At 45.0% G+C, this 23,005-nt stretch overlaps 1 protein-coding gene across 4 annotated transcripts in view; it reads left to right on the forward strand.

Annotated features, from left to right (window-relative positions):
* PRR5 (proline rich 5) overlaps window positions 1-11,373 on the forward strand; it is a 91,349-nt gene extending 79,976 nt beyond the window's left edge. For all 4 annotated transcript variants that reach the window (XM_064461181.1, XM_064461189.1, XM_064461195.1 and 1 more), the window contains 2 exons: window positions 7,315-7,453; window positions 10,214-11,373. In XM_064461181.1, the coding sequence (XP_064317251.1) occupies window positions 7,315-7,453; window positions 10,214-10,764 (690 nt within the window). In that variant the 3' untranslated portion in view covers window positions 10,765-11,373. The remainder of the gene's footprint in view (window positions 1-7,314; window positions 7,454-10,213) is intronic.
* The last annotated feature ends 11,632 nt before the right edge of the window (window positions 11,374-23,005 follow it).

Genomic DNA, 23,005 nt, shown 5'->3' on the forward strand with positions numbered 1-23,005 from the left:
GGTCAGGGTGGAAGCGAGGTATTACGAAACAGCAGATGTCAAGGGGACAAAGAAAAGGGTTAAAACTAAAGGAGTCAGGCTTGAGAGAGTGACGGCCACATGGAGATCCAGCCATGACACTGGAGTGCAATAACAAGAGCTAAGCATCAACAAAAAGCAGCCAGGAGAAGCAGGTACCAAAAAGAACAGCCAGCAGCTAGGTTTGCATGAGGCATCCCCTTCGGGTGTGCCTGATAGCCAAAGAATGTGACAGCTTTAGCTGTAGCTCTTTTGTCTCCAACCGTTGTGATTTATGTGCTCAGTTCTCTAGTCTGGTGCCTTGCCTGCCATTAAGGGGGAGATGCATTGCAGGATTTTTAGGGTAAATAATTTTTCAGTCAGTGTAACCAACCAAATCCCAAGATTTCAGGACAGTTGGATGAAGTGGTGAATATACCATTCTTCTGCGGGTGGCTGCTTTGCCCACCAGGAGTACCTGAGAATAAAATTTAATCTTTGTTCTGCTAAGTCCTGTGCAAGCAAGCACTTGCGAGTGGGCTGTGATTCACAGAGAGATGGGGCAGAAACTGATGCAGCCTGCTCCATTGCCCAGGAGCAGTCTCTGCTCCTAGGGCTGTATTTCATTACTGGTCTTCCTGGGCAGGCTGTTAACAGTGGGGACTTGCCACCAGTTTTTGCCACCAAAACAGTGAGGTTTTGCCACTTCTTTGCTCCCTAACTCAGGTAAAAAGGAGACGTGCAGCTTCGCATCCAGTTTTTGGGTGAGAAGCAAGAGGCATAAGCAAATGATACGCAAAGCTAACTCCCTTTCTGCCACATGCCAGGGTTTCACAAGCCAGGCCTTTTCCATAAGATGTCCTACATCTGCTCACAGGAGCACGGGAAGCCTAAAATTCTGCATCCTAATTTAGCCAGGCTCTCTAATGAGACATATGGGACCATAGGCAGCCTAAATAGTTTTTCATGGCTGTGACTGTCTTTGGAAATTGTTTCATGTCTGGGTTTTTTTCCCAGAGCCTGAGGAAGTGAAGTAGTCAACACCAAGTGAAAAGTGGTGGGAGGTAGATGATTAATTTCTGGCCTCCTTTGCAACTCACAGCCCGAACACCTCCCTGATGGGCTAGGCTTGGCGCAGGAAGGTTTATGGTCATTTTAAAGCATTCGTTTGGAAGTGCTGGTACTATCCAGTTATATTTTACATGTCTTTTTTTTTTACAAAAAATTAAAGGATTTCAGTTATGGTGATGAATAAAATTATGGAGCTGGATCCTCAGGGGTTATGCAGCAATGACTGCTTAGTTGCGCTGGGGCAAAGGCTGCAGGCAGGCTTACATCTGACACTGAGTTGTATCAGCGGCAGCTCTACCCGCCTGCATGCTACTGTCACTGTTCACTGCCTATGAAGAACAGGGTGTTAAAAATTAATATAATAGGATATAGGAGTAAAGAGTTGTGGTTGTGATTATTCCATTGCAATGGTAAAATAAAGCAAGGACACTTGATACTTTTTTTGGTAGGAAAAATTGTGCCAAATGTTACCACTGTAGAGATTAGGTTTCTGACAACTTTGCAAGTCATGTAGCCTACACTTAGACACAATGTTTATAATGGCTTAATGCTATTTCTTGTTAAAACACATGTTCATTAGAAAAAAATCTTCAAAGCAATCCATCTTTGTTGCACAGCATGCACCAGGTTAAATATATAAATCTTAGCCTTAGGCCGTTTTTAAGGTTGTGTTTGAGGGGGTCTCTTCAATCCCTTAAATGCCTGCCTGGGGTGGCATCCACTTTAGGACTACTTTGAGGCTTAGAGAAGTCCTGTGTATTGAAAAAGGAGGCTGTGGCCATATGTGGGGTTACTAAACTACCCTACACACCCCCACCCCCCGCTATCCTTCTGAATGTATCTGTTTATTAGCACTGCCAAAACATGAATTTATTTTTTCCCCTGTGCTTTCAAATAAAGCCCTTGTGTTCTTTAAAAACTCACTAGGGGAAAGAAACCCGAGCAGTTCTGTGTGTCCATTCTCGCTAGAATGACTTATGGTTTAGACTCACCAGGTTTTGTTCCCAAACGCAAGGAATGTTTTGTTCCAGCAACACACTCCAGTGCAGCAATGGGGGGCACGTACGCAGCTGGTGCTGCAGTTCAGCAGATGGGGCACTAACTTCATAAAGTAGCTGCATCAATAAACTGTAATCTTTAGGGTATATGGCACTTCTGGGAGGGCCTACACATCTACATATCAACAATAGTAGTGCATAGGATCCTTTTAATACTTTCAAACTACTATACACAATTCTTCGTTTCAAAATTATTTAATTACAAGTTAATGAAGTAAGGAACCTGGATATTGTGTTACAGGCAGAAATATATGCCTCCCCCTTCTTGATGCTGAGTACAGCCTTTTCCATTTGCAATGGTATTCGCGTACTCAGGACCTATCCCCATTATCCATTCCTTGAGAGTAGGGCAGACTCTTGTTATAATATTACATCACAATCCTTCCAAAGATAATGAGGTGACTCTTGTTGCATTTTAAAATAGTGTGACTAAGATCCAGCAGCCTCACTCTTCCAGAACTACTAAAGTACTCACAGCTGTTTGATATTGAGCTATTTTGGCCCTCAATTGAGAAATAAATAGGTCAGGCAAGGCCTTTGAAAGGAATTTAATAGATATATCTAACACTTGCAGAGAAGCAAGTGCTAAAATGAAATTGGGTTCATGGAAAGGTCATGGTTATCCTTTAAAGTAAGTTTTTGCATGTCTGCAGAGCAAATATTGCATTAAAGACAAGGGTAGAGACTCTGTTTTACAGATAATGCTCAAAGTTTTCTTTTTTCCTCCAAATTATGGTATAGCTTCCTGCAACCTAAGCAGCCAGCCTGCTAGATCAGACTTTTGCTTTATCGCTATATAGTGATGTACCAAACTACTAAGGCATCAAGCAGTAAGCACAAGAAAAACTATGAGTTACCAAAATAACAGGAAAATACTTTTTAAAATTATTTTATTGGTGACTTTTAAGTCCTGCCATGTGTTTTTCAGAAACTATTGTGATGTGGATAACAATCCCAAGTTGGCTTTACTCTAAAGCTAATTTTGCCTTTATAAGCCCAGTCATTTACAAATTTGGGAAAAGGTCTAAAAAGGTCCTCGTGTGTCTTTAAGTATATATAGATATCCATGTAGATAGATGTATAGATGTCTATACAGGTATATCTGTCTGTCTGTATTTACATATAGACATAGGAAGCCGTGATAACCACACTTTGCCCCATCCTAAACTTCCACCAGAAGTGCCTTCCCACTGAATGAGAAGGTGTCACACAAACAAGTGATTTTGCATTTGGCACAATGGATGGGGTGGAAACCTCTGGCAGAGAAAAGAGTTTAAATGCGCCCTTAGGGCTGGCAGCTAAAGTGAAACAGAAGCTTCCCCTGGCCTGCTAAAGCTGATCTGCTTTCAGAGGTGTCCATCCTTCCCTCTGAAGCTCCTTGCCCCCCTCAGCCCCATACCGTGCTGAATTACAGTACCCTCTGAAGTGAGGTTTGCATGCTGCTCTGGGATCAAGAATTGGCAGGTCAGTCACTGTTTCAGACCCCTTCTCTAAACCAGCTACGCTGGATCCCAATATCAGTGAGGCAGTAACGGCTGGGACTCTGCAAGCCCCTCCAGGGCCATGGGATCTGCTGGTTGCTGCAGCCCCTGTTGCGGTGGGCTTGCTGTTCCCTGCGCCCCAGTCCCTGCTGGCTCAGAGGTGCTGGTGCCACAGCAAGCCCCACTCTGGCTGCCCTACAGCTGCCCCAGGTACAGCACTGGCCATGCCTGGGGTTCACTAAAGAAGCAAGATTGGAAGAATTGCAGAATTGGAAAGCCCTACTTTCTCAGATAGCGTTGTGGGGCACACCTGCCCCTATTAATACCTTCGATACATCTCAGCTAACCTGCTGTGGGCTGATGTATGAACCTGCAGCTACCCCTGTCCTGGGCCATGATCTTAAAATCTCATTAAGAGCAGGGGGTGCCTTATACCCCATGACCCAACCTTTGACAGCCTACAGCCAGGACCCTGGGGTCAGGACACTTCCTGGCCATGTCATGTCAACACAGCTGCAGCAAGGACCACCTGGCTCTGGGTCAGGGGACATTTGGCTTTGTGAGCAGCAGGCAGTGACTGCAGTGCAGTGCTGCTCTGCTCCTGGGCAGGGGCTGTGGACAGGCAGAGGTGGCCCCAACTTGCTCTGAGCTTGCAGACACTCCTTTGGGCCACTCAGGCTGGGGTAATTTGTAAATAAGTGATGGTGTCGTTCAGGTCTTATGGAAAGTTTGCGTTTGGAAAGCTGAGATAGTCCTTACATGTGTACTTGCATTTGGTTAAATAGAGGCCCAGAGGATGATTGTCATTGAATAACACAGCAGAAAGAAATCCAGGAAAGACACTCTTTCACAAGTTCAGGACATGGTCTGCAGCCTGTTACACTCTTGTTCTCACAGAAACACCACACTGAGAAAATGGCGTAAGGGAACTGCCCCATCAGGCGCCTGCAGGAAGGCCTGGAACAATGGCTAATGCAGGAAGGATGTTGCAGGTGGGTACGGCACGTTTGTGCCAAGGGTGCAGAGCAGAAAAGAAGTCAGCACAGCTCTAGCGGATACCAGATGTTTTATGACTTTTCAGTATGTTTTGAAAAGCATCCCGTGGATGATCACAGAACCGAGGAATAAGACTAATGACAGGCTGTGTTAATACTAGGTGGGTTTACACTGTAAAGGTGCTATTTGGTGGCTTCTTCACTTCAAAGGTGGGAACTAAAACGGGCTGAAGTGAAAAGGGGGGTGGAGGTTAGCACTGCTCTTGGGAGAGCAGGAATGAAGGTTGAGGGCAAGACTGAAGAAGCTGATGCAGGTGGTTAGGGAGTTGGGATTTTGAGAGAAAAGGGTGTTCCTTGGGAGCAGTGAGCCGATGGGCTCTCCAGGCACAGCAGCTGCAAGGCAGTGGTGGCGGGGACAAAGCAAATCTGTGTCCCAGCACAGCCGCTCCCCAGCCCCATGATGGAGGGGTGTCACAGCAGCTAGAGCTCGGGGGTTCAGCCTCCTTCCTCTCTGCTCACCCCAGGAGCCTACCGCAACCCAAGGGAGCTGATGGAAGCCTCCTTGTTTCCCCACCAGAGCAGCAGTCAGAGCAGAATACAGCTCAGGCTTTTGAGGTGTTCATTAGGGAAAGAGTGTATACAGGAGAACAGATAACTCAGAACCAAGAGGCAAAACAAAAGAACTTTTTAGGCATGTAAGGCTGACAGGAAATCAGACAGTCTTAAGATGCCACCAGGCAAGGACACTTGTATCACTCATACAGCGTCGCTGTTCTGCTAGTGGTAAGAGTTACTGGGTTTTGTTCTCCACAGCTGATATTTAGCTACCCTCTTTCACAAGTATTAAAAATACTTAAGTGGCAGAAAAGTAAATAAAGCCTTACCACAAAGTCTGGGCATGAGCAATGCTAAATATCACTGGCTTTTGCCACTAGTATTATACATCACATTTAGGAAACCGGTTCTGGAGGTAATTGGAACGGGAGCCTGGAGTGGATGGCCTAAGGTGCTGGCCTTTACCAGTGGGTTATGAGCTTGATGTGGCCATGAATATGTAATAAACTAGCAGGCATGTTGTCCTTCTGAGGGCTGAAAAGATCTTGGCTAAACCCAGCAAGACAGGAGGGGAAACCCTGGAGCAGGTCTCAACACGATAAAAATTGTGACCTTTCCTCCTGTTATTTGAAATGTTTTCTCTGATATAGGCCAGCAATGACTTTGAAATAATACGTGTACCTTCACTAAGTCTTCTGAATTATTCTTATGTTATTTTTGCTTGGTCTTAAATGGTTAAGTATCTGTGGGCTCATTCTGCTGTTACTTAGGTGTTTGCAAGCTTTCAGATTCAGTGCATGTGCCCTTGTGTTCGTGTTTGTATTTGTGACTCTCCCAAAGTTTTACAGGACACAGCACATCTCCAAAGTTTGTTATTCATTATTTAAAACCCGCTGAATCGGAAACCAAATTCTATCCATTCTCTGTTGGCCATTATTTATTTTTCATTCATAAACTTATATCAAGTAATGCCAGGCGGCATTCAGGCAGCACAGCAGCCAAGAGGTGAAGCCATTCACAAACAGGTCGCAGGCTGAGAGTCACCCCTAGTCACTGGCTGGTGAATCATACTGAGCAGTGAATACATCCTGAACGTCAGAATCCTTTCACATGCTGAAGGAAGTGTTGCAATTTTACTCATCTGATCTGCATATTGCTCTCTGGAGGCTTTCTTCTCAACAAGTTTCTTTTTACAGTAGTTCAGGGACATATTGTGAAATCTGGAATCCTGCTAACTTCGAGTAAACTTCTTGCTGAATATGACATTTAGGATCTTAATTCTGCAGCAAGATATGCCAAACATACTGCTACATAGCAACACAATAGAATGTGAATTTACTTTGAGTTGCAAGAGGAGTCCTACACACGAGTACGCAGGGCTTTGCTCAGGCAACACAGGAGCGCACACACTGCAGCCGTAAGTGGGAGGGAGACTACAGCTCCGCAGGGTTTTCTTGTCACCTCTGCAGCCTTATAAGCCCAATTGTGGCTGAAAGTGCAGAATTGACAGCTAAGGACAAAAGATTTTGCCTATGGGTGAATCTTACTATGCTAGTTGTAATGTGACTTTTGCCTGGATAATGGCAGGTGCCAGGGAGGGGGTGAGGAAAGAGATACAAACCTCTTCACTACAAATATTTCTCGTTGAAAATGTCCTGGAAGAAATATTTCTGAGTCTCGGTTTCACCTTTTTCTTAACCCTGTTGGTATTGCTTAGATGGCAGTGACACCCTGTGGTACCAGCCGCAGGTGCAGCACCCAGCGGTAGTTCATTCAGGAAATCGGTACAAGATTCCAATAACAAAGTGTCCAGGGATGTTCTAATTTATCTTCACAGACTGCACCTTCCATCCTCCCTGACTGCCTTTGCACTAAGCAGGATGTACCTTTCTGGATTTAAATGTCCTGGAGGGAGCTTCTGCCTTTTTCTGAGCCTTTGTGCAGTGCCTGCAGAGTGAGTCTCTCTGGTTTGACTCACGTATCTTGGCTTTACAGTAAGGGGAATCAGCTGTAGTAACAAACCAGCATTGCATCACGGGGCACCTTTGCTATATAACCTAGTGAAAATGTTTGCTGCCTCTTTGCTTGCCCTGGTGATCAAGGAAAGCTTGTGGTTGGAGGGGACAGTGCTCATCTTGGATATTTTCTCTCTTTCAGGGGGTTCACGAGTCAAAAGGTGTGACTGAAGATTATTTGAAACTGGAATCTCTGATCCAGAAAGTCGTTTCTCCTTACTTGGGCACATATGGTCTGTATTCCAGTGACGGACCCTTCACGCACTCTTCCTGTATCTTGGGTAAGAATAACAGAGACTCAATTTGACAGTGCACAGAGGGCTTCACCTAAACCTTGGTCCACAAAGGGCCAAGGCCCGCTTGAGAGGAGACTGCCAGTATTGATCTGAAAACAGATCATCATAGCAGTGCTCATTAATAAATCTGTGAATCTAGACTGGTTTTAGCACTGCTACCTGTTAATGAGAGACATTTAACACAGGATGCTTTATGGACAGTGAGAGGAGGAAGCAAGAAGCCATTTCTAGAGTGCTGAGTTGTGTCTGTTCACTAGTGCACAAAGATGATACAAGGCTGTTTAAAGCAAGGAAGAGAGGAGGAATTTGTCTTTGAGAAGACTAAGCAATGAGCCTTCAAACATGTAAAAGCTTTCTGCCGAGTGGAAGGTAATAAGTTGTTCTCCATCCTACTGGAGATAAGAAAAACAGAGTGAACCACACATAGCAGGGGAAACTCAGATTACATGGAAGGAAAAATCTTTAATGGTACATAAACCACCTCTGGAGGGTGTTGAATCTTCACTGCTAGAGGCGCTATATATGTGTCACATATGTAGGCATCCAGAAGGAGCAAGGCGGGTGAATGTGGTCCTGCCTGGTGACAGAGGCTGAGTGAGTGACCTTCTTGAGTCCCCTCCAGCTTATTTTCTATGATTCTTTGAGTTCTGAAGCACTCAGTGACTTCTGTGAAGGCAAGGTTTGGCCATGATTAATGTCTTCTAAATATCCCACGTAATAATTCAATCTGTTGAAAATGCAAGGGGGGATACTACCAGCATAAGTCAAAAAGGAAATGTGGTGGTACCTGAGAATTTTAATGTAAATACTGTAATGGTCTGCTTCAATAGAGAAAATAGAGCAGAAAATAAGTTCAACTGTGTGTTTTCTACGCAGTCAATTTAATCTGTTTGCTTCTCAGAAATGGTCAATAAGGTAGTTGACTTCCCCTGGTAGCTGAATGGAAAAATGGTCTTATTGCAGTGGGCATTTAAGAAAGAAGTCTGGTTTATGTGAATAAGTGGAGGCCAGTTATTTATGGAAAATGGTTCGGGATTACTACTTTGTATTCGTTGCTTGCCATTAAAAGGCCACAAGCATTTAAATGGAGCCCCAGACTGACATTTTCTGAATATAAGCTACTGTATGTCAGGACAGAAAAAATGCACCCAAAGGGAATAAAACTCCAGTGAAGTGTGTTGTTAGAAAATAAACGTTATATTATATGACTGCAGAAGATAGGAAGGTTTTGATGGACTGAGCACTCCCCCTTGCTGCGGTCTGTGGAAGTACCCCTGAAGAGGTCGTTCTATAGTCATTGACCCTGGATCCAAGGGAGCTGAGTGCATATGCCTCTGCTGCTTTGAAACTAATGCATCCAGTTCTGTCCAGCTATTTTGGTAGCATGAGTTAAAGCTGTGACGTATTTTCCTTGGGACTGGTGAGGCCTCTGACCCCTTTTCTTCCCCGTCTGGCCAGCACACCCAGCTTTCCCCTCCATCCAAGCCTTGGCATGACCAAAAAGCCAGGGTTCCTGTGGCAGGACAGCCGCAGGGAACCTTTCTCTTTGCCAGGTCAAACTCCTAACAAGGAAAACGTCCAAAAGTGAACTTGGCTCGGTTGATTTCACTGCTGAGGCAGAAACAACTGCAAAATGCAATCCTAAGTACAGAAACTGGGTTTTTTAGTAGTATAGCATATGATTGGGGTTTGTGTCCAGGTAAGTATAGTTTTAGAAGAGACTGGTATTTGTAAAGGAAATTGTGTGGTGTGGAGGGGAACGTATACCAGCATCCTCATTTAAAGCCGACAGTTTATATGCGGTGGCTGTGGTTGCATCCAGAGTGTAACCCACTTCCCTTCTCCAGCCGTGCCCCTTTCATGGGGATGGCGAAGTGAGAGTAGCAGGGAGAAAGCTTCATAAGTGAGACCTATTATTCACACCCCTTCTTCTTTTTTGCATAAGTGAGTCTGAACAATGAAGTCTGCAAAAAGTTTTCATGATGATCATTTTGGTCTAGCTGCTGGAGAGCGCTCCAACCCTAAAACACTGGTGGTGGATCTCCGTGCTCACTTGCTGCCACCTGCTGCTCATTCTTTGGAAAGAGCCCACTCGGATAACAGCCGCATTCGTACAATCACTGCCGAACCGCGTGCAGGTTTGGTCCCCAGAAAGGTTGCAGTGGACACTGCCCTCCAGTTAACATTTCCAAATGCTGTTGGTGCTCCGTCCTCATGTGGTCTCTAAACGATGCTTTGAATCTAAGTTTTTCCAGAATTATTAGTAAGAGTGCCTGTGTTAATACTTGTGCCCCAAATTAAATTCAAAGAGATCTGATTTTCCAGGGTGGGTGGAAACGTTAGTTTTCAACTACTACAAATCAGTGATGACCTTTACAGCCTGAACAAGAAGAGGATTGCACTTTCCGTTCTTGTCTAAAGAAAGTATTTGCAATTGTATATCAGGTCTCCCACAGTATTTACTGTTCTACTCCAGCTGCCGAACTTGTATGAATATAGGGGTATCTCAGCTATTTACATGTAAAGATATGTTTGGGATCTTCATTATGCTACAGAAATCTAGGAAATCTGAATCCTATGGATCTATAAAACCGGAAAAGTGTATTCTTTTTAAAAAGTTTTTGTCATTCAAGAAAAGCTCATGAATACTCAGACTTTGACTTTTCTTTTGAACACTTGTAATTATTAGTATCACAAAAATGGGAGACTTTGTAGATACTATTCTGGATCTTTCTCTATTTACAGAGAAGCGGTTCTTCAGGCGTTCAAAATCGGGCGACATCCTTGCCAAGAACCCTGTGGTGCGATCGAAAAGCTACAACAATCCACTGCTGACACCAGTGGCCGAGTATGAAACCGAGGGCATGGCTGCCAATGGAACGGGCATCCGAAGGCACTCCGTTTCGGAAATGACCTCCTGCCTGGAGCTACAGGGGTACTCCAACCTCACCACCATCATGGACAACGGTTCCAAGAGCTCTATGACGGCCACGAAAAGCTCGCTGTCAGGAGACCAGGAGCGGCCCAGCACCGGGTCAGTGCAATGCTCTAGCAAACTCAGCACAGCTGAGCAACAGAAAGGACTCTTCCACTCAATGGACGACCCACATAGGTCTTTTGAGCTTGACAGGGACCCTTCCTTGATTCCAGTTCCCTCCTCCAGCCCTGAGAACATAGTGGATCAGATTTTGGAGTCGATCGACTCTGATTCTGAAGGCATTTTTATTGATTTTGGCCGAGGCTGTTCCAATTCATCAGCATACAATGTGGACGTGAACAGACAGAGCATCATGTGAAGGACACTGGGAGACAAACTGTGGGTTTTAATATTATATGTGAAAGTTACTAACGCATTGAGTCGGACTATGGGCAAGCTATGTATGTCTAGGGCAGAACCTCTGTTGTAGGTCATCCCAGCTGTACTGAAGTACACGAACACAAGTTTACAGCAGGCGGGAATCTGCTGCGAGGGGGAGGAAACTCCAACCACTTCTCCCTGTCCCCGTCACTCTGCAGTTGGATTTCCTATTGTCTTTATAAACTTAAGGGTTCACAAGTGTATGGTGTATTAGTGCAGCTGGCAGTGTTCGTTAAGTAAAACAGCCTAGCAAATAGCTGTGTTCATTTTAATTTTCTTCAGAGATTTCCTGTAGATGGCAGGTTGTTCTCTGAACTGTAACACTTCAGCCAGAGTAAAAACATATCCTTTTAATAAAAATAAAATAAAATTAAAAAAAAAAACCAAACAGAACAGAGGCCGTGGGCCTTCATGCCACAGGATACAGTGATAAAGATGTCTCTTTTAATCTTTTTCTTGTACATCTTGTATGCACTCCTTTGCCTAATGGTGAGTAAGAGTTCTTGAAGAAAGGCAAATAAACAGAAATGCGCTACCTGATGTCACATGATGCCTCGTGTCTCATGTTCTGTTTCACAGCCAATACCTTGTGTCTGTGAGAGAGTTGTCTCGAAACTGTCTTTCAAGGCCGTGTTACTTTGCTCTGAACGTGGCGCTTCCAAGTAGTCTGTGCGCTGCTGACTCCTGGAGCATCCATTGTATGGAGAGATTCCAGCAGAATACAACGTACTTGTTTCCTAAATAATAAAAATATGGGCTCTTGGTGGAAATAGTCATTATATATTTATATTCTTTAAGAAATACAGTAATGCATATACTGTCAATTATGTATTGATATTTGGGGAGCGGGAACCTCGCAGCTCTTCTCATCCTGCGCACTCCCAGCTCTTTGATTCTCCCTCACAGTAACATGGTGTCATAAGAGCTGTGTCAGCGGTTCTACAGAGGATGATGCACGTGATACTGAGGTGAAGTAGAAATCCTCATGCCTGATGCGTTTTTGATCAGATGGTATTACGGTGCAGAAAGAGCTACTTGAAGTCACTCCGTTGTAGGCATCTCCTCTGGAGGAGAGAGTCAGTCAGTAACTCCTGATCTGCTCAGCAGAGACTGGCCATCAGTTTGCTCTAGTGGCACCTGGTGCTTAGCTCAGGTGCTCAAGGATTCTCCAGCTTCACTCTGCACTTGCACTGCTGACCCCAACATTTGCCAAACTCTTCCCCAGGTTTTGATTACCTTCCTAGGCTCAAGGCCCCACTTCTGATACTTAATTTCCTTTGGCCTCACTACTTGATCTTTCGGAAAGCGTGAGCTCAGATCTTCTGCTACCACCCTGCTTCGCTGCTGGAGATTTCAGCTTCTGGATAGATGTGTGGGCTCCCCGTAACACAGATTTGGGAACCTCGGAAGCCAGCTGAGGAAGGAGCCCCATAAATGAGGCAGAGGTTTAGTGTCTGGTTTGCTTCCTTGTGTTTGGCATGTTCGGCCGGGCAGCCTCCCCTACAGGTAGGCACTTAAGTTAGGTCATACTTGAAAGTTTCTTCTACACAGATATAAATAATTGCTTCTATGTCCCAACAGTCTCAAGGTTAACAGCCAGGGAACGCGCCTGGATGCGACCATCTGATGTGGGGCGGAGTCAGCGCAGAGGTACTTAACACCAACTGGCAGAAATGCAGGTGCAGCAGAACATAACCTCAGCAAGAGCAACTCTGGTGCCTGGGGAGATCCTTGAGGTCCAAAAAAAGAAATGGCTTAGGATGTAGGCACCTAAGTAGCCCTCTGGATGTCCAACTAGAAGTTGCAGATTATCAGGGCACCCATGTGGCCGCTTCCTGGCCATGGCTATGCCCATACGATCCTGCAGTTGTGCACCAGGGCACCCTCAGGAGTACTTAACTCCTGATGGGTCTGAGTAGGTTGGCAGCTTGCTCACATCTGAGGTTTATCAGGTTCCTACCAACTGGTGGGTTCCTGCAATGGGTGTTTGCCCACCCTCTTCTAGCTGGGGAGCATGGTGAGCCCGCAGTCTCAAGGCACATTTGTTGCCACATTTGGCCCTGTGCAAACCACAGAAGAGAGGGAAGAGGTCTCACTGAACTTGGATCCAATATATGACGGTATCGGTGATTTCCGAGAGTGCCCTAAAGTGGTACAAGCCCCCACGCTGGCACCCTCAGTCTCCACCCTCGTTCCTTCTGACAAATGCTATTCTGTTTCCTGAATTTTTATTTAGGTTGGAGAAAAAAAGAATATCCATAGCCTTGTTCTAAGGACACAGTGCAGGGGAGGAGAAGAGAGATTCAAACCCCTACAAGAAAATTTTAAAAATATAGTGGATCAAGGCCTCTGCACACCTTCTTCCCTTAGGGAACATTAATAATAATAATAAGAGTTATAAGCTTACTTAATTATTGGGGAATATTAAAGTACAGTTTCAACGGAGAAGAGAAAGGGACTGCTAGGACCCTTCCCACCTGAGCTTTTGCATGATTAGTGCCCTCCCCTATGATAGGAGCCCTTGAATCCCCTGATGCTGGCAATGAACTAATCTCTCCCACCTCCCATGCATGGAGCTAGCGAATGAAAATCCTCCTCTAGCTGTTTTAGAACATTATTTAAAGATGGGGTTCAAGACAGTGACTGCATAAGAGTGTTCCTAACAAACAGCCACCTCAGAAAACCTCAAAGAGGAGCCTGATTTAGGAAATAGTCTTGTCTTGAGCGTTTCCTCTTGACTGGCGCCTGCTGTAAAAGCCTGTTCTTGGACACTTCGCCTTCCCGCATGTGCTGCGTAGGGAACCAGCTCTCCTGGAGCTTCTGCTTGCAACCGAGCTTCTACATTTCTAACTCTTATGCTTAAAGTGGGTTCTTTAGGGTCAAATCTCTAGCAGCTGAAAGATCTAATGTAGACTTCCCTTAGCAGCACGTAAAGTCTTCAGCAGATACAGACCATGCCCTGTACACCAGGACCACTCTGGAGGATGGGAGAAGAGAAAATCAAAGCCCAGCTCAGCCCCACCACACCCCACCCCCAAAACTGTGATTACCAGCTGTGATGGGGTTAAATGAGTATTTTAAGGAAGCTGGGTTCAGGTCTGTTGGGATTCATTGCTTGTTGTTGGGATGTTCTGTGGGTGCTGCTGAAGTAAAAGGCTTATATTTATCCTCTTTAGGATGAAGAGGCTCTCAACTGGCTTCAGTTAAAGTAAGTTAACCTGATGATGCTGTAATGGAACAGGCTGAGCTCTGCTGTTGTGTGGTTTAGAGTTTGCAGAACTAAACTTGCCTCTGCTAGCAAATGTGATACAGAGTGTTTGGTCTGCTATGCTATACTGCTGGGGTAATGACTAAAGAAGGAGCAAATGCATTCTGACTCTAAGGGTTCAAACTGCAGTTTCAGGGCTATTTTTTAATTAAAGAAAACATTATAAACTCAGTAGGCTTCCTGTGAAGAGCCTGAAAATCTGAAGTCAGAGTTAAGTTCCCTGCTGCAATAGTGATAGGGTAGCGTTTTCTGTCTCCTTCAAGTTTATGTTAAAATATGTAGGCAGATATGACGGTAAATTGAAAAACTGGGCATGGTGGTCTAACTAATTCCTGTGAAAGCCACCATCTCCATTGTCCTCAGATGAAGTTTCTCACCGACTCACTCCCCAGAAAGTGGCATGACCGAGGGCACTACATACTCTGTAGAAAGATATCGGTGGAGCGGTGCTCTAGCTCTGTGCTTTGAGCCTTTGTGCGGGTCTGGTTTGTAGTCGCAAGACCCTGTGTGTGAATGTGCAAGGTGTGGAGGGGCATGGAGTCAGACGTCGCCCTGGGAGGACAGATCACACGAGGGGTGCTGAGCCAGGTGTGTGCGGGCAATCAAAGCCCAGTGTGCCGTGCTTGGTGACTTTAATTGCCACACAGATGCGAGTCTGCCCTAATTCATGATCCTTCTATTAGTAATCCCAATGTAGACAAATCAGGTTTGTGGTCATCTTAGAGACAAATTATGGAGCCATTGCAAAGGAAAAATGTGTATCAAAAAGAACGGTGCAGGTTCTTGTCAAAATATATTTATAAAGTGATAGTTTTCAGCTTTCCAGTGCTGCCACATGGCGGTGTCCCAGTGCACCAGTGATACTGGAGCTTTGTCCCTAAGTGGGCATTCTCAGTAGGCCAGTTATTCCTCTCCACCCTTCCTTTCTTATGATAAACAGTGACTTTTTATATCCTTATACAAAAAACTGAAAGCTCTCTGCTCTTTCCCTGGTTGGGATGGGTTCCAAAACCCTATGAGGGATAATACAGAGCCACAGGTAGCACTTACAGCTTCTGTCATCTGGCACTGCAGGGTCAATGTTATGCAAGTAAAAGGAACTAGGAAGACACTAACCTAGTAAACAGCTGCTAACCTCTGTGGAGAAGTAATACAGCTCCCCAGAGCACAACTGGAAATAGCAGAGTAATTGGCTGCAAATAATGCTGCCCAAATAGAGGCCCTGTTGCATAGAAATGGGGAAAGTTCTTTTCCATTATTTTTTTAGCTCCTGGCAAGCTGTTTTTGATAGTGCTTTTGACTAAATCAAATGCACTCGCTGATATTGTCTGAACCACTAAGCTGTGGTGACAGAGGAGCTATGGGCCACCTTCTTCTAGGGTCACCATACAGACATGCAAGTATATGAAGATACCTGTTCTCTCTCTAAAGTTCTGGTTAGAAATGTATGGTTTGCCCCTTCATTAGGATGATATCCTGTAAGAACATCTTGGAAATAAAGATGTCAGAAAGCCCTTAGTGTTATTTTTGAGCTCTGGTCCGCAGAGGTGTAACTGTCATGTCAGAACTTTTCTCAAAGTACCAAAATTTGGGGGGAGGAGGAAGCAGAAACCCAGATATCAATTGAGCTGGCAGTGCTGCAAGTAACATATGCAGCCATTTTAATAATAAATAAATCCTTGCCACCAGGAGGATAAAATGCTTGGTTTACAACTGAAGTCTTGTTTGCACCTTTCCACAAAGGAAAAAATAATCTTCTAAAAGATGAATAAATATATTTTTGCCTCAGAGAACCTTCTAACATGCCTTTCCCTTCACGTGGTGTGGTAGCCACAGCAGCAGATTGCTGTGCTCAGAGGTTTGCAAGTTCCTAGACTCCTCTTTCTGTGCGACGCGAGAAGACAGTGCTTGGGGCTTAAAGAGCAGGCCAGCATCTCGAGCTGGGTGCAGGGTGAAAGGTGCCAAGAAAGCAGCTGTTCCATTGTGTCCTCTAAAATCCAACTCAGGTTAGAGCTGCTCTGGGCAGTTTACTTGTCTCAACTGGCAGCAGGCTTCAGAAAACCACAGACCACCTGACACTTGTTGGGCTGCTGCGGGTCGGCTGCCAACCCACCCTTCCCAGGAAGGTGGTGTGGAGAAGACCTGCTGGGGAATAGCATCCAAGGTGGCTCCTGGCCCCTCCCTGTGGCCTGAAGGACCTCAGGCTTCTGCCTGTTTTCTGATGTTACCAGCAAATTAGGGACCTCTGAGGAATTGAGGTTATACCAAATGGTCGAACTCCCTAAGCTATTGAAAGAAGTGCCAGGAAGTGGTTCAAATATTTTGTGTGGCCCCAGGATACTGCAAACAAGTGGACACAGACTGTCCCAGGTGCTCTGTTGGCATCATTTGTCTATCAAAACTGATGGTTAAACTCAGACTCAGAATTAAGCTAATGCGTCGTGTCTCTGAAATCCCCTGCCTGGCTTAAAGCTGCTGCTTACTCCTCTGTGTTGCCCTCAGAAGCTACATTTTGGGGAGATCTGCAGAAAGGATTTAGCTTTGACCTACTATCTCGATGTCATAATTACGCTGGCATTTTAATATTCTTCAAGCAGGTAACTTGACTAGTAATTAAATAATGAAAATAGCCTATTCTTTCATAAATGGTGCACCTCTCCGGTCTTGTAGTGCATAATTGGGTTAGAAAATTGGCTGCTCGCCTACCTATAGCAGGATTGCCTACCCGAGAGAGGCACTGCCGGGATGCTCCGCCAAAGCCAGAGGAGAGGGAAGGGAAAGCTGGGCACGTGAACAGCTGTGGAACTGCTGGGCTAATAAACCTGCCAGAATTTTATTGCTAGTCAGTTGCCTTTGTAAAATGAGGCAGCAGGGTCTAAGTTTACATTTCTGTTACTGAGACGCTGTGTCAGCATTTTCACCGAAGGTTGCTAATTTTTCCAAAACATATTAATTCCCTAATTATTTTAGGATTAATTTTTTTTTCCCCTTTGCAATAGCAAATAGTTAGTCTCGGGAAGAGTTTTAGCTAGATTTCAAAATACATTCTGTTTATAAACCCTAGCCCTCTGAACTCTGGGTTTGGAAATCAGGATTTAAAGGGAGTTCTTAGGGCACTGTTGTTGCCTTTACAATGAAGATCAGTCTTGGGATCTGATTTCTGGACTGGAACTCAGAGGCTGGAATGGCTTAATTCCATGTCCTCCACAGGCTTTTTTCATAGACCTAAGTCATTTAATAGCTCTATACCTCTTCAGAATATGGGGATAATGTTCTTATCTGTCTTCCTCACATTTTAAATTGTTGAGTGGATTGACTGTTGCTTAAAGGTTTCACGATAAAGCATGCTCCACAAGAGGAAAGGAGGCAGTGTATTGGAGAATGACTGAGTGTAAGTTAGCAATGCAACCTTAGCTTTTGTGTATTTAACTTTGTTGCCACCATATCCTTTTAAGGTAGCTGCACTACAGATTTAGGTCTATACATGCTAATTAATTCTGATTTATGATCTATTTCTTATCTATCTTCATGCCTTGTTTGGCTTTCTTCCTCAACAGCAGTCTTCACTGACATGTTTGCAATGGCACTGGGCTCTGTTTCTTTCGCTGATATTACCTTTTTAATACTCTGTGAGCTTTGAGCACTTCATGGGGTTTTTTCTTCCTTTCAGTCCATGTTAGTTTGTTCTTATCAGTGTCAAGCTTCTTATTGCCCATTATGCTAAATAGCTTAGGTCCCTCTGAAATTCCTCATGTTCTCTCCTGAATATACTCAATAACCCCCAGGAGCAAATACCTCTGCTTCACGCTTCATCCATCTCTTCCAATCAAAAACTGGAAGGCATTAGGCTTGATTTCCAACGAGGAAAATTTATCTTCCCACTTGGAATAGTTTTGTGGAAAATTGAGATCATAATGTTCTGTTCTTCATGATCACTTGAACTGTTTTTTCCCAGATAGAGATGTAAAAGTTGCCAGTTTATCAGTGTTTGGATCATACCCTCAGGCTTATGTTAAAATACAGGTATGGTACTTGTACTCTCCAGTTCTCTACAATAATGTCTGTCTTTCATAAATACTCTGTTTGCTGTAAATTATTAAGCCACTTCATTCTTAAGCCTCATGGGGTGCAATCATCTGGCATGGTAACATACTACAGGAAGCTGGAGAAGCTGGTAACCTCTTGGGGTATCCAAAAGCAATCTCTTGACATGGTAAGATAGAGTAGTAAAAGTAGAAATGGAAGTCTGCACCCTAAAAATTGGAAGCAGAAGGGCACACGGGTGCTAGAGCAGGCAAAAGATGCAAACTGTTTCGCAGCAAAACTTAACTGACTTCAAATGCACCTAAGATCTCACCCCACATCTGCACCAACAGCTTTGCAATGTCCCTGTTGTTAAACGTTGATCAAGCCTCCCCAGGGGAGGAGGGTGAACAGAAATTATTCTGAAGAAAAAATTTTACAGAGCTCTGAGTGGAGAATTTTGTAAGGCTTGTGAGGGGACGAATTTGTCAGGGTAAGGGTGGAAAACACTTTCAGTTTCACTGGTTCAATTTAAATCCTGATTTGTCATACAAATATTCCAATTCTTTGGCAAAATTGGCTTTTAAAAATACTTTTAACTGGTTTTTGTGTCATCCACTCCAGGAGTGAGGAGTGGTGGCAGTCTAGAACATTGTACTGCTAGCAAAGCAGGCAGCACTCAAGTGGATAACAGCTTTCTGAAGAAAACTCCAGATTTCCAGGGCACGTTGACCGAGAGGAGGAAGAAAGGGCTTTGTTGCACAAACATTTCTGCAACTCCCCAGCTGCTGCTGAGCACAGCGAGGGGGAAGGTGATCAGCTGCACTCTCTGGGTTATGATGAACATTGCTGAGGAAAAACAGCCTTGCGATGTTAGTTATTTTCTAAATTCACTTCTCCCTTCCTTGGGTCAAACACCAAGGACTCTGTTCATGCACAAAGTGGCATTTGGGTGCCAAGATCCAAGGTGGCATTTGATGTTTTAATCTGCCAATATGTCCAAACACATCCGGGGCAGCGCTAGTCCCTCTGCCTCCGCTTTTTCTTCTACTTCCTATAAGCAAGTAATTACTGGTTATTGACAAACAGCTCTAATATTTAGAAATTGGCCTTGTATGGGTCAAGCCCAGAAGCTACTACATAGGCATTCACAGTGTCTGAATCCATCCAGATACTTCCACTAAGCTTGTCCATGGAGCATCAGGGAGCCTTCTGCAACTGGAGACTGCAAGCATCAGCGCAGCTTGGGATCTGACCCTGTTAGTCTGGAATTAGAAAATTAAGAAGAAACAGAGGAAAACTGATGCCACGCTTAGCAGGGAAAGAAACTGCACGTTGATGCTTCCAGTTGCCATGTGCAGTCTGGAAGGACCATGCACGTGGTTACTGTGCAGATTCAAGTGAATCCAACTTTCTGTCAGCAAGAATTGCTTAATGATTTGCTCACACTGAAGAACTAATTTGATATTCTACCTTTTGCATCTTCTAAAAGTTATTCCTTAAATGTTGTGCGTGGGTGGAGGTTCTTGGCTGGTAATGCTGCAATTTAAATGCTTCATTTTTTAAATGCTCACAGCGGATGTATCAGTCTTGGTTCAGGTTGTAGGAGTATTCAAATATAGCACCAAGTCACTGCCAAACAGTCTTATGCATAAGACAATATTTTTTTTTTCCTTAGTCTTGAAACTGTCATGTATTTTCTTCTTACTGGTTATATGGAGTTCAGGGATTTATGTGTGTGGTGTGTGGGGGTTTTTTACTCGTTTGGTTCTTTCCCAGAGGATGCATTAAATCAAATCTGAAGTCCTGCTTTTTCTGCTCTTGGCACATGCTAGGATTATCTCTCTGTATTCTCTTAATACAGATGACTATGCTGTTCTTACTACTTCTTTTGTACAGTAACCCTGCCAGCTAGCTCACTGGGACATTTGGTGACAAAAGCTGACCACTGGCTTCACATAAGGGGATGCTCCCTCAGCAGTATGCCAGTGGCCAGGCTGCATGGTTAAGAAGGGATAAATAACTGTAAACAGGACTGACTCAAAATGGCTATGCTGTTTGCTCTTTCCACTGGAATTTCACTCTTCCCTCATTAATCTAGCTGCTGTTGCCTTTCTGACTAATGTTTTTGATTCTACAAGCTACAAAGAAAGACACCACAATAATCTTCTTGGGGTTCAGGATCTGTTTCTTGGGCTGCTTTTTGCATGGCCAAGAAGCCTGTTGATGAGGGAGGTGAAGATGGCAAGGACATGCACCCAGAGCTGAGTGGCTCCTTGGAGGTACTCCTGTTGCAGCCTGGCTTGCAGAAGACAATCTCTTATCTCATATGGTTGAAAGTGGTGAACAGCTTCCTTCAGCAGTAGCGCCTCTTCTCTCTTCTCCAGACTAAAGCATAAGTAAAATCTGTCACAGAGTAAGGAGTCTGCTCAGCATAAACACTTCCCCTTCCAGCAGAGGCTTTTCAGGAGGGCTATGCAGTGCAAGGTTTGTTCAAGTCACTGCCACAAGCTGACATTATCCCAGTGCAGGAGTTCTCAGAGGGGACATCCTTCCTCACAACTGGCTGGGTAGCAGTCAATCTTCAGCCTAAGATTTTCTACAGTCTCTTTCTGCAGGATTTCTGTGGCCTCGCCTCTGTGATTCCTTGGGTGAGCAGTGATATCAAGCCTACACCTTTTCCTGTAGGGATGAAAGGATCCTACAGGTCTTTGCCTTTCTCCACGTGCTCTCCAGGCCAAAGCACCCAGTCTATAGCAACTGATCAAATAAATCCACATTCCTGCCTCCAGATGCCGCCCCTCATAAAATTAGAATGTTTAAAATGTTAATTTATTACTGACAGTGGCAGTGCTAATGCCTTCTAGTCAGTGGGCCCCTTCCTCGTTGGAGGGCTGTTGTGGAAGCAGTGTGCTCCCTGGTCTGGGGTGCAGGTCCTCTTCTGGGACATGCTTTCCACTCCAGAGCGGTGTGGTGCTGGGCTTGGTGTCAGCATGTACAGCACGTGCACTTAGCACCACAGTGAAATAAAAATCAGAAAAATGTTAGGGGGCCTGTACAGTTTTGTGAGTATGGGCCTTACTGCTCCTAAAGAAGAGCCGCCCCATTTAATGATTCCAACAGCTCAGTCCTGAGCCTCTCTTATGAAGATACATGGATCTTCTGTGCAACCCTTAAGACCACTCATCACACGGAGACATCACTGCTTCTCTGCAGGCTCAGAGGTATTGCAGCTCCCTTTAGGTGCTTCCTGGTTCTGCAGTGGATTAGCACTTGTACAGTATTACTGTGTTACTATCCAAACTGGCCACTGGATTGCACCATTGCTCCAAATAAATGCATCTGAAAGCAATGCAGCATCTGAGAGCAAAGGAGCCAGCTCTGTATATAAAAGGCCTTTTGTATTCTCACTTTCCAAAGTCCCTCTGAGAGAACAGCAGCAACATGCTGAGCTTGCTACATGAAAATCAGTCTCTGATCAAACTTGTGTCTTCATTTGTGGGCTGACAGGGGCTGAGAAACATGACAACCTTAGCACCATTTGACTTCCTTGGGCCCTGGTTCCTGTGGCATACTCAGCCACACACAGTCTGGTGATGAGCTGGGCAAGAGCCGCTGTGAGGTGTTTCTGAAGAATGCCCCTTCCGTGTCCTCTCATTTCATGGTGAAAGTGAGAAGACTGAGCAACTTTAATAACTAATTGCTTTTTTGAAAGACCCTGGTGAGAGGAAGAAACAGCAGAGGCGTAGCACAGAAAGGCAGAGTCCAGGCTGCCCAACAGCTGTCACAGCAGGGCCGTCTCCTGCGACATGGAGAGCTGGGATGTGGAAGGCCCTTTTGATGAACTGGAGCAAATAGGTCTTGCAAACTATTGTGCTTCCACCCTGCACGTCACCTCTCTAACCCCAGGCATGCATAGAGTTGCTGATGTCTTCCTTAAACCCCAGCACAGGAGCCAGCAGCCCAAGACATGGGCTGCTGAAGCTTGGTAACTAAAAGATCCATTTCTACAGAGAGATCAGATGACTATCCTACAGATTTGGACAGGGTTCCCACATGTAAATCCCCTGCCTCAGGCACTCTGCAAGTCAGGGAACTCTACCGTCGATGTTCAGGTCCACCAGTGGGTCTCCTCTGGGGTCTTTGGGAGAGCTTCCCCAAACCTGACCTGCCATAGCTTGTGGTTATATTGGAGGTCTCTGGTCATCCAGTCAGATCTTTCTTTGTCTTGCCTTGGTGCCGTTCAGTTGTCATAAGTTTCCAGTGGACCCTGACTGTTGTGACTTTTGATTGGCTGCCTTGCAGCTATAGTTCGTTTCATATCCTGCCCATCACCTTAAAGCCATAGTTTAGGCATTTTTCTGGCACATATAAGGTGTCCAGGGAAGGCCCTGCAGACTCCTCCACAGGTCCTAGGCAAAGCAAATGGGCAGGTTATAGGGAAGCATGGAGGGACTGGCATGGGGTTGAGAGCTAAGGGCCAGGGTGTCCCCATCAAGGAAGTCTCTTGTTCCTTCCCGTGCATGAGGTTTTCAGGGTGCAAAATACTGTTAATAAGCTCACAGGCACCTTGCCTCTGAGAAGCAGCCTCCCCTGATCTCCTGTGGTGGGTTGACCCTGGCTGGATACCAGGTGCCCACCAAAAATGCTCTATCACTCCCCTCCTCAGCTGGACAGGGGAGAGAAAATGTAATAAAAGGCTCATGGGTCGAAATAAGGGCAGGGAGAGATCACTCACCAATTACTGTCATGGGCAAAACAGACTTGACTTGGGGAAACCCGTTTAATTTATTACAAATCAAATCAGAGTAGGTTAATGAGAAATAAATTCAAATCTTAAAAACACCTTCCCCCCACACCTCCCTTCATCCTGGGCTCAACATCACTC

The sequence above is a fragment of the Phalacrocorax carbo genome, chromosome 1, assembly GCF_963921805.1.
Source record: "Phalacrocorax carbo chromosome 1, bPhaCar2.1, whole genome shotgun sequence".
Taxonomy (NCBI): domain Eukaryota; kingdom Metazoa; phylum Chordata; class Aves; order Suliformes; family Phalacrocoracidae; genus Phalacrocorax; species Phalacrocorax carbo.